The 12614-nt window shown below is 36.3% G+C and overlaps 1 protein-coding gene across 1 annotated transcript; it reads left to right on the top strand.

The window, feature by feature from the left end:
- The first annotated feature begins 6225 nt into the window (after positions 1-6225).
- LOC124221991 (uncharacterized) lies at positions 6226-8930 on the top strand. Its single transcript, XM_046632499.1, has 4 exons — positions 6226-6882; positions 7286-7550; positions 7771-8037; positions 8153-8930. Exons 1-4 carry the CDS (start codon positions 6634-6636, stop codon positions 8293-8295), a joined length of 924 nt encoding a protein of 307 aa, XP_046488455.1. The 5' UTR covers positions 6226-6633; the 3' UTR covers positions 8296-8930.
- The last annotated feature ends 3684 nt before the right edge of the window (positions 8931-12614 follow it).

Here is a 12614-nt window from a genome sequence, read left to right as displayed (position 1 = left end):
TTAGGTTAAAAGTTTTAATTTTTTCCAGTCAGAACCATTCCAAACGATTGCAGAACTTTCTTTGATTTCATTCAGTCGCGTTAAGTGAAATTTATAGTAATTCTATAAAAACATTACCTTGTTTTATGACGTGAACATTTGTTTATCCGAACGATGTGAGATTCTAGTCAAAGAATAAGTTTATTTAAGTAATGATTAAAAAACTACACTCATCGTTAACTGAATGTTCAGCTGCTTGTACTTGGCTGTGAATTTTCCGACTAGATATTCAGTTCCGTTAACTGGGATTTTTTAAAACAATAAAACATGATCTTGCATTGATCAAACATTTGTTGGATCGAAAAGTAAAAAGATATTTAGGTTAACAAAATGGTTTTCATATTAACTACACAATACAGGTCGTCCAACTTAATATTTCGTTGACTACATCCTCGTATTTGTGTTAAATAATAAGTTAGTCAATAGAAGTATTTTTCGTTTAGTGCGTGCAATTTATAAATTTTTGTAATTTCTTTTTTTGGCTCAACGAGTGTAAGGTTGACGGAAAAATTGACCCAGTTGACAGATACTTTGGCAAAATCATGCTCATCACTATTTACAAATACAATTTTTTATATTTTCAGACTTGCCCAACTCGCCCAGTTCTGAAAATTCGATTGCAATTTTACCTCATCACTTAGTTTATTTATTTTCTTACTTTATTTATTTATAAGCTTACACACAAACAGAGAAAAATGGGTGACTGTGTTAACGAGGTATTCAATTTGTTACCTGATTGATAAAACTTTGAATAAATGCCTAGTCTATCTGCTATTCAAATATATAGTAGGATAAATAATAATTTATGATTTCATATGGTTGAAAATGTAACAAAATAATTTTTTAAACCTGAGCTACGAATTTAAAATATCTGGCGCCAGATAACAAATTCAATAACCTGGATTTCATTCTGCGACAACGCTTTGGATAACGAAGCCATGTAATAACAACAATATCTCTTGTATTAAATTTGCAGAATTAGAGAATGATGATGATAGTAGTTTTCACACCATCGCGCTCACTTGTTGATTTTTTATTGCCAATTATTATGAGCATTCGATGAGACAATATCTGATTCTATACCTTTTTTTGCTTCTATGTATTACTTATAATTGAATCCCGTAACTGTGGAAGATCTGAATTTTTTTTTCAATTGAAGCATAATGATCGTTAATTCACAAATATTGAGAGATGTGCGTTTCTTATTTGGAACCTTTGTTTTTAATTAGTTTGTGTGACGCTTTTTTCTTCCAAGATTTACGTATGCAACTAATTATACTCAGTTATAGATACGAGCGGACGCGTCAATTTGAGGTCACGGGGTAAGAGAGCAAGAAAAAGAAATACTGACCATTCAGTGAGGTTTGACGTCAACGAAAAGACCACATAATCCCATGAATTTGTTACAAACACAATGTAAGTAGGTATGATCCAGACGAGCAAGCCAATAAAGTACGTCCAGCTAGGGTCGTGACCAGGTCAGCTTACGAATGAAGAGTTGTAATTCGATCAACTTTCGCTACGTATGAAATTTGTTGAATTCGTCGTTCGCTTCATTGAAAGTACGAGAATTGTACCTGAGCTAAAAGAGTTCCGCAATGCAATTTTTCGATTGACAGAGAAGAGTCTTATTTCTCAATTCCTCGACTCCAAAAGCGTTCTCAAATACTACTAACAATACAAGTTCGCAACAAACGACGTGCACCCAATGACCTGAATCGCAGCGAGATTAAAAACTGCGTATACTCAAGTCGATGGAATATCTATTTCCAGCGAAGGTGAAATTTTCCACGAGAATTTGAATCTTCAAAGTGATTTGTTGACTCGTCTTGGGCGCCTCGCAGATTCTTGATTCAACGGTAGGTCGAACAATTCCTTGAACTAGATTATCAGGCAATAATTAGTTCTAGGCTTACTCAGCCCGATTAACTTTGCGGCTGACGAACTTGTGACAGGGTCAAATTACGTATCCTTTATATCTTCACAGCAGCGGCATTCAGCGTTTTTTTTTCTACGGGACTTGATTTTCTTCTAACATACATATACAACGATAACGCCCGTATTCCCTTTAATACTCTTCACGATGTGAATCGATGCGAAATCGATCGGCCTCTAATATCAACGACGATACCGCGAGTGGATCCCCTGTTTCCTGATTAGTATCTATGTAGGTCTCTAGCGATTGACCATTGAGTGCTGGATCACTATGATGGTCAGTAGGCGACCGAAGGATCGGATCGAATTTCAACCATGGTCGTCGACCATATGAGACAGTTTTAACATAGCTGTGAACCGTTTGCGTGGTTGTATCACATATTCTTCTTGACAGATGGTTAGGAATCCGTAAAACCGAAATCCCTTCAAGTTTCACAAGGTGTAAGAATATTGTTCGGATTACGGATCGCAACAGCTTGCAGGTCAAGGGACAGAGTCTGTTTGGAAAAATTCAGTTAAGGCAAATACGGAACAGAATGTCTCTGAAGTAGTAAACCACCGTTTGAAAGCGGCAGTTAGAACATTTTAGTGTTTCCTTCTGGGTTAATCAGTATTCTACCGGTTCATGCACTCAAATTCTTGCGCTAACAACGTGCGTGACGAGATTCTAGTTTCACGTATTTTTACAACATTTGATCAATGACTGAGATCATTTGCCATCACAGTTTTTATCTCATTTTTTTTTTCTGGATTTCATACTCATCTGCCGGATAAAAAATTACTATTTGAAGCCCATGGATCTTGTCAGGTAATAATTACTCGGGTGTATTTCGGGTCGACAGATACAGGGGTGCATCAAAACCACTGTCCGACGTTGTTGAAAACTTTTAGATCCTCATGCTTTCGGAACTCAAGGAGCCATGTGGCGAAATTTGATACAAGAACGGAATTTCATTATTGATGATTACCTTCATATTTAGAGCTGAAATTATGAACCTGACAGAACGAAATCGTCAGGTTGTAGTTGATGTATGTTTAATCGATGTTCGAAGCCGTCGATGAATAGTATATATATACACGTGTCCATTGAGACTTCAGATTTGATTATGGAACTTGAATGTCATGAACGTTAATTTCATCCTCCTAATGAGTAACCGGCTGCGTCGGTCAGTTGAAGATTCTAAAGGTACCGTAAGCGATCCGGACTCGTATAGTGGTAACCAGTTCACCAAAACAATGAATTAAAATTACCAATAAGGGAGAAATCAAGAATTAAAATTATTTAGTTTTGTTTGCAACTTTAGAATTGATAACGAGAAATGATTAGTGGTTAATCCAAATAAGTGTAATCTGTTATTTTGATCGGTTTTCGAGGCTCGCAAAAACGCAAACAGGTGTAACGATTAAGTATTTATACCTACCTTGAAGTTACTTTTTACTTTGGCTAGATAGCTTAATAGATGAACTTTCTTACAATCATGTGGTTTGAAGTTTCATTTGACAACGGGCTACTTATGTATCTATGTTGCTGGCGAAATCGTTTGCGGATGAACATTGGCGAACTTTGCGATCTGGTTAATGAAATCGCGTTCTCTTATTACAAATTATTCGAACCTTACTTGAAATTGCCAATTTGGCAAATAGTATGATACATTAAACGATTTTTTTCTTTAACACTGCATGTGTGAGGTTCAGTTGAAATCAATTTTTGTGAGCTTTATGTGCTTCTTGACTGCGAGCACTTTTACAGTCAGCCCAAGATTTTGTTTATTTTCTGTAGTTCGAACAAACATCGATTTATAAAAAAGTATACACTTGCTTTATAATTTCAAAATGCCTTTCAAAAATATACCATACACTATTTTGGAATGCATTTCATGTCGATGAGATGTATCAGTAAAAAAAAACCGTGGAAATAATAACTCACATAAGATCGAGACATTTTTTGACAATTTAAATATTCATATAATGTTTAACAAGAGAAGTACACGCATCTGGGGTGCCTGATTTTGATAGAATTTGAACTGGTGAAACTTAAATCGAATTTTCATTAGACGCGTATTTTTTCCCCTTCTATGGGTAGCGGTTCCAAAAAAAATGCGTACAGTTTGTTCTTTGAAAGATCTTTACTCGTGTTTTTATTACTTTCAATTACACCCTAATGAAATTATTTTCTTCCCACAATATGCATTAAAGAAATAATGATTAAAAAAACTCGATTTATGCGGATGTTGTTATTTTATTATACGCTATAGGAAGCTGTACAGAGTATAAATCTTTGTCAGAAGATTGTACGAGACTGGTAATCATCGAAAAGCATTTAAGACAAACGTACGTGCGTCACTAAGAGCATTTTATAAACGCTGATTCCCTACACACGAATCGACATTTTCGTTTACTATTCAGAAAAAACAGTTCGTTGACATTCGCGATAACGTTGTTTGATTCGTTTAATTTTGCTGCGAACCAGGCGTATTGCAGCATGCCTCGAATAGATGTGACCAGAATAATGTTGACAGCCGTCGATCATCTGAATTTATGAATGTTGGTTGCCGTGACAAAACAACTGCAACTTATAAACGAAAAATTTCCTCTCAAAAATAAAAAAACGTTTTAGTCCCCGATTCTCAGGTGGAATACATTAGCAGCCTATTGAACCAAATATTCGGAATTGAATAAAGTATTTTGACAGCGGAATAAAACGTTTCTCTCAGTTCACAATGGCTGAAAGGTACATAAACTTGAAATAAAACATCGCAAAGCAAATTTCTTTTCCCGCTTTTAAATTATCGTCACCAGTATCATCCGTCGAGAAATTGTACTTCAGAAGCAACGTATTTGTGTAAACAGTTTTACGTTGGTATTGCAAGCATCTGTTCAGTCGCTAATTTTGCAAGAATCCACCAGCCGCAGAGTCTGTGACCAGTTTTTTTTTTGTTTTTTTACATACGTTCTTGCACGGTTTGTGAATTACGTGAAATTGCATTGGTGCCTTCTTAAATACCGCGTTAACAAGTAATGGGAATGTTATTTTCAGTTACATCGCGTTTCTATGTATTGATTTATTCTTCCGTTCGTTTAGTAAATTGAATTACTGAGTCATAATATGTTCTAACGAATCCTCAGGATAATGTTGATCAAGTGAAAATTTTTAAATATCGATCTTTACAATCTAAAATGGAAACCATTGTTCATGCTGTACATATATTCTTTTGTGCTCTCTTTTCTACGTTCTGAAACTTGTTATATGTTCCAAGTTGCATATTTTTCTGCGCCTTGGTGTTAATCAACGACAAGGAATATTATAATACTGGAAAACTGGGTTGATTTGAAAGTATTTGAATCCCTGCACATTTTAACATTTAAAATTACCAACTTGTACCGAATATCTGCGTAATCAATTGATTTCTTTTTCACTATAACCTATTAAAATTTTTGCGTTTTACATTTTCAATTCCGTGCCTCCAATATTACCTCGCTAATTAGTGTACAGGAAAAATTATTTTTCGTAAAATATCAACCAGTATTTAACTCGAAAGATGAACAATGTGAAATTGAAATCTAATAGAAATAATACTAGGGTTGGATTTCAGCATCTCCTTTTTTTTCTGATTAGTAGCATATGTAAATTATATACAAAAATAAAAAGAAAATCAGTATGCTGTTCTAGAAGTATGTGACCGAAATACCTATGAATAGTATCATATGTTCTTTACCGCAACCTTCTTCTACTTTTGTGTGGCGAGATGTATTGTTTCACGTAGCACACATCTTACGTGTGGTGAGCTGAGTAACTGATTCTGAATCAGAGTAAGGGTATCTGCGGACAATTTCAACTGACCTCTGCTCTCGCTGAATGAAATGACGAACAATACAAGAGACGGGAATGACACTTGTACTGTGTGACTAAAAGCCCGCGGTGTCAAGAGACAAAAAAATTCTTTAAGAGAAAAACATACAAAAAAAAAAAAAACGGACAGAAATTAAATAGTAACAATTCGACCAACCTAGTTCCTGTAATTATCCAAAACGATCAAAATGAAAGGCTTTGCGTGACACTGAGTGATATATTAATCGCGCCAAATGACACAAGGATCCACTGAATTGACGCGGTCATCTCTTTGTAAAATTCTTCGGGTGTGCGTCGATCTGCGAATTATGGTCGGACAATCCCAACTCCTAGGTACCTCCCACTCTCCTGACTCGATGCGCCAAGTATATATGGGCTAGTGGCCTTCGTGTAGCCACCAGAAGTTGCTTCGATTCAGTACTGTCCTTATCCTTTGACCTCATTTGTGGTGTGATCTCAGTATAAGACCTCATTGACCGATCAATGTGAGGAGAAAATTTTAGTTACCACAAATATGGCCCATTATCGCCTCTTTTCCGCTTGGCCGCTACTTTAGTGCAACTCTTAAGATACCCGTCAAAGTTGGTGAAGTTTTTTCAGGCACCCTCAGACTGTTAGACTTTCCCAGTGTATTTCCCTTGATTTATGAAACATAAAGAGTGGAATGAATTTATTTCAAATTGGAGAATTGATCGGTTTTACCAATTTGGAAATAATAATTTTTTCACAAAAATATACCCACGTCATTGTAATACGCAGCAAAGACAATAAATTATAGTACGAAAACTATCCTTTCGAATGGTTTAATTATGGGGCATCACGGAACGTCATCCTCACGCTATCACAGAAAAGCATTTCCATTCGTATTTGCACGCAGTAGCTTGGGGTGCACGATATTTCTACTTTGCTGCTTAAATTTGTCGACCATATGTGGTTTAGAGTCATCCAATGCAAGTTACGTCGATGAATGCAGACTCGATTGCGCGAGACTCCGGGAGCCCTTCTCGTGCGGAAAATTCAGAGCTGTTCAATGGCTTCACAACCTAACCACGCACAAGGTAAGCAGTTTTGAAGATCATTGGTATACGTTGAACGTTTCTTGGTATCTAGAAAATGTCGTTAAGCAAATGTGAAGACACCCTAACAAATTTCGGCAAGAAGGTTTTTCACATCATATTGACATTGATCATTTGTAAGTTTTTGTAGCTCACGTTATCGCAACGATGCATTGTGCAGAAATTAATTTAAAAAAGATATTGGGGGAGTCAGGATAAAAATGGTTACATGAGAGATAAAAATTTTACAAAGGCAGCCAAATTTTTTGCTTCGCATAACAAAGTCAACCATGAAACTTTTTTGTTTTACCAGTGATTCCCTCGTCGAATTTCGCCACCGAACATTGAATAAATGGCGCAATGATTCAAAGTGAGGAATTACTAATAAAAAAATTTCTTGCATCAGGATATCCGCTACGGGTCTTTCCGGTTGATTCGATTATCCTCAGTGATGGAGGAATCTGTTCTTCCTGAACTTCCGAGATTCCGAGGGTTCGAAAGTTACTCAAAGTTTTTGACTTTCTTGCGATCCAGTGTCGAGGACATGTTGACCCGTCGAGCATTGGTTTATACCGTGGAGCAGCCTTCGATCGCGAGGAGCTTTTCGTCCGGGCCAACGATCCTGGACACGGATGAGCTGGAAGAATTTCTCGAAAGCGGAAGATCGTCTGGTACATGACGAAAACTTTGACCTTTTGAAACATGGTCACTCAATTAGAAAAAGTAGGCGAATGAAGGGTATGTTGGATCACCAGGTGAATTGGACTGGTCTGTAGAAAGTATACTCGTATTGTTGGCCCTATGCTTTTCTAAAGAGTGGTCCAATTCGCTCGGTGGTACAGTGTACCCTACTTTCTCCCAAGTGACATATTTCGTAAATATGAATTACAGAAGCTCGCTTGCTGCACAAGAAGAAGAAAAAGACGCTCTCGGTTATTTTGCCGCTGCTTATCCTCCTGAAGATCATCAAGTTGAAATTAATATTGTTACCGATTTTGATCGGTGTGCACTTCATTAAGAAAATCCTCATTATCGGAGCTCTTGCAATAACGTCGATCCTCGCCAATCTTAAATACTGCAGGCTTCCTCCGGCGAATCACCACCCAGTTGCCTACAGTGCCTGGTCTACAGCTGCCGAAACACCGATGGATTTTACAGGTAATCCAACGCTCGAATGTTCAGTGAATATGTGTTTGTTATTGCTTTTATTGATAGATTTGGTGTGATTATTTAATTCGGCATACTAACCTTGCATTATGTACTTGGAATACAGCCACCGGGCATGAGGATGATGGCTGGAGTCAGAAAATTGACGTGATGGCTACGCATGAGCCGATTGTCGCCAGCATTCAACGGCATCCGTACCGAGCGTATTTGCCAATTTTAAAACAACAACAGATTCATAACACAGTGTAAGCAGGCTGAAGACGCTAACGATTTCTTCAAAGAGAGTTGAGAAGTCTGTTTTTCAACCATCGAATCGGTGTCCGCCAAGGATTATCGATCGATGTTCAACATCGATATCAAACTGGTCTTTACATGTTAGACTGACTGAGATCGAGAGAATGCTGTTCAAGTGGCATTTTAGTTTTCACACTATTAGTTTTGACATGACTCATTCGTTCACGGGGCCCGTGAGTTTAAACCTAATTATATCTGTAGATAGATGTTTTTATGTATTTATTTATCATAGATTAACTTATTGACACAACTGACAGTGATCGATCGTTGATGCTACCTTTTTAAAATCATGCTGTGATTGTGAAAACTTTGCAATTTCTCCAACACTCTTCAGGTGTTCAAAAATTTTCAACAATATTCTAAGAAGGTAGAATCAACAATCGTAATTATCTATCGGATTTATAGTTTTGTAGCAGTGGTAGTAAAATCTGCATCTTTTTCTTTATAAATGATAAGCTCTTATCTGTTGTTGTTAACATCGAGGCGATGGCGAGTGCCATTATTATCTAAGTCGCAATGTACAATTCAGCTAATTAAACTGATGATTAACGACTTATGGACTGTAAATTGAAATTTCATCGCAAAATTAACACCTTACTTTTTACCACCCACTTCCAAAAATTATACCCTAAATAATTGACCTAGCTCAGAACGGTGGACCTTCTATGAGCGTTGTAAATTAGATCCAAGATTATAGCCGATCGATTTTTTTCTAATTAGAAAACCACATCTGGCAAAGTCTGTATATCTTTCATCGTACATTACACCTGAGTACTTGTCTAAAACGGCATGAATCTCTGAATTTAACGGGGCATATGTCCATTAGACACAACTCTTGTAAATTGCGACACAAGATCTTGGATGAACCAAACGAGCCTTGTTGCTCCGTTTAGAAACTGTGGCTTGTTTGCCTGCTAGCTATGTTCCTTTGGAATCACCGTTCTTTTTACACCTTTTCTTTTCAATCATTCAAAGTTATGGTTGCCAATCTTATTTCTTTTTCACCATCAAAAGAGCAAGTATCACGGAAATATGTTGAGCTATTCAACTAAGTATACAGAAATAGTCGATTGCTCGTAAATAATGCGCAATGAGTGCACCGTAAACTATACGAGAGTTTTAAATCAATTTTCTTCTCTACCAATCTTTTATGATCTTGATACATTTTATTTCACCTTTGTTAGATTATACGACACAGTGACGTATCGTGTCAGTAGCTTTGCAGAATTTTATTCATAAGAAATTCCAGTGTTTGATGCATGATGCATCAGAATCGATCTGACTTACGTTAGCATGTGATTTAGATGCTGAGATGCAGCCAGTAGATCACATGGATATTCTGGACATGATATATCATACAACTAAACAAATGACATAATATATGCGATTTTATATTTCCGTCCTACGGACTGAAAGTACGAAATCAAATTTTTTAGAATGCACGAAACTTAAGAGCATAATGTATAAACAGAATTAAAGTTGAAAAATTGTACAAAATTAGGGATCTCCAACTTCGTTAGATTGATGATTAGAGAAAAATTACATACTGAATCGTTAGTTTGGCATATTAAAGGTGATAATTACGTCGTGAAGAAATTGAATTAGAGTGTTAGAAGTAATTAGCTCACATACATGTAATTCCTACCACGTTGATTCATTGCTGATTTCGTAAATCATCCGTTTTAATGAGTATTAGAGCTGTGTAAAGTATAGGCATAAAATCTATTTATTTTGACTTGAGGTAACGAGTGGTTTGCTCCGAAGATGATTGAATATGTAATTCACCATTAGTTAATTGATTTCTAGCTTGAAGTTTGAAGAATTTGAATGAATATAATGCTGCCCTGAGGAAATTCACCGGTGGTTTAACAATTAATTCATTATGACGTTGACCGGACGAGAACTTGCCATTAAACGAATTTTGAGGCCGGTTAATTGTGACTGCGTGCACGAGCTAAAAAGGATTTATGGCAACTAAAAATTGAAATGTAGGAATTTGGAGTTGAAGCGATAAGGTTGGATCTTATGTTCTGTCCTCTACATGTTGTTGGAAAATAGACGTGGGAAAGTCGGTAATAACTAACGGTTAAAAAGAGTAACGCATGAACCACAAGTTGGGACGTAAAAAAGATCAAGCTCGTTCGTAAAAACTGTTTGCGATATTAAATTTACAGATTTTCACATTTATTAAGGATATTAATTTTCCAATTTCTCATTTTTACCTGAACTGACCTATAATTTGGATTGAATATCGAGATAAAGCTTGAACGGAGGAAAGCTTTGAGGTGTGAAATAGATCTCAAAGTTATAGTTTTAATTTACTTTGTATCTGGTTATCGGTAGCATCAGTTCTGTATCCTATATCTACTTGATCTATTCATTTCATCTAATTTCTCTACAGTTTACAGTGAGAAAAATTTCATTTGTTAAAGTAACGAGAAAAGTTCAGTAAAACAGGTATCGTTAAAAAAACTGTTTAAATATTGTTGGAATTACGAAGAACGAGGTACACGTAACCATTTTGCGCTATTGTCAATCCTTTTTTGGTAACTGCAACGCAAAATCAGTTTGTGAGGTTCACTTTACTTTTTTAGTTAAATGAGGCTTTAACATCAATTTATTGCTGCACAAGCATTAAATTTTCGCAACAGTTACAAGAAAATATAGTAACGGTGATCGTAATGAGAAAGAATGGTAACGGATACTAGACTTTCTGGTAACAGCTAGAAAACTAACTTTCATTTTCTACCCAGAACTATATTTTTCGATTGTGGTAAAAAATGAAAATAGTATATCGGAACTCAATGTACACTATATGGGAATACATATTCTACCTATAGTCTGTTAGTCTGTCTATTTCGAAAACGGAGTTGGATTTTGGCGTATTTTGGCTGATTTCTAAATGGTGATTTATCATGAGATGCTTCAAACTCTTTGGTTCCGGACAGTTGGCACATACAGCGCATCTTGGAGTACAGGTAGAGTGAGATGTGCGTTAAATTCTGAATTTTTTCTGCGGTTACAGGGGTAATTAATTTCTACAACATAGCTCTGATTATGAGTTAGTGTTTCAGTACAAGAGTGCTCCTCGAAATGATTTCCGCACACTTAGAACGATCAGTGGATGTTGTGACCGACTCTTAAAAAATGCAATTACCTTACATCATGTACAGTAACGAGTCGTTCAACTTAATGTAAAATGACAGACGGAGCGAATCACGGACTTATGGACGGAGCGCAAAGTGGTATTGTAGGCATGGGGGCTATCCCAAAAGACGGAAGGGGAATCGGAACGTCAGCCATATTGATAGGAGCCATTTGCGCGCGACTTTTAAACCAGTTCATTATTGAATAAATGCCAAAGGATGTAGATGCAGTGAAATGCATCACGGACTTGGTATTCATACGTACTTCTTATGCCGCTTGTACGCTTAAGAACAACGCAAAGAGCAAAAGCAAGGCCGTGATATTGACTAAGTGGTATAGTAGTGAAAGTAATACATTAATATAAATCTATGTATTTTATAAGTATATGTATTTATATAGAAATCTATCGCAAAAGATAGTTCTTAAAATTTTATAGGTCACGATGTCCGATACATTTGTATCTCAACGCAATACTTACTCCAATTATAAACTTTTTATCTTAATTTCTAGCCCTGGACACCACATGCCTCGCTGTCTGGCAATAGGTTGCATTAATACATCCAACAGAAAAAGCAGGGCCCGGTTAAAGCTTGGAAAACACAATAAAATTACATTCAACTGTGTCCTACGGGGATACAGAATTGTGATCCCAGAAAAAATGATTGATAAAATATTAAATGTACTGCATAAAACACAGTTGGGATTTGTGAAAATGAAAGCAGTTGAGAAATCGTTGTTCTGGTGGCCTGGAATTGATAAGGACTGGTTCATGGTCATAATTTTTACTAATAATCGATGTCGGATCTGAATGGCCGTGAATTTTTGAAATAGAACGAATTGATTGTGAAAGCTCAATAAAAGTGTTTCGACAAGTTTTGCACGATTCGACTTGCCAAAATGTTCGATTACTGATAACGGGCGACAATACACAGGCACCGAATTCAAACTGTTCGTCAAAAAGCTAGGAATAAAACGCATTTTCTCTTCTGTCAAGCACCCGGAAACTAACGGGGCAGCGGAAAATCTAATGAGAACATTAAAAAAATCTTACAAAAAATTAATAAGGCAGAGTCTAAATATTCAAAAAGCTATTGATACATTTTTGTTTGACGATAGAACTGTAAATT

Source organism: Neodiprion pinetum, chromosome 1, assembly GCF_021155775.2.
Source record: "Neodiprion pinetum isolate iyNeoPine1 chromosome 1, iyNeoPine1.2, whole genome shotgun sequence".
In the NCBI taxonomy this organism is placed as follows: Eukaryota; Metazoa; Arthropoda; class Insecta; order Hymenoptera; family Diprionidae; genus Neodiprion; species Neodiprion pinetum.
Note: the sequence above shows the minus strand (reverse complement) of the source record. Positions and strands in the feature narration are given on the sequence as shown.

What these genes read in the sequence shown, in the direction of transcription:
- LOC124221991 (XM_046632499.1), top strand. Translation starts at nt 6,634, where the DNA reads ATGGGGCATCACGGAACGTCATCCTCACGCTATCACAGAAAAGCATTT. An exon ending in ACAACCTAACCACGCACAAG is followed by an intron (nt 6,883 to 7,285) that starts GTAAGCAGTTTT and finishes TTCTTGCATCAG; the next exon opens with GATATCCGCTACGGGTCTTT. An exon ending in CGAAAGCGGAAGATCGTCTG is followed by an intron (nt 7,551 to 7,770) that starts GTACATGACGAA and finishes TATGAATTACAG; the next exon opens with AAGCTCGCTTGCTGCACAAG.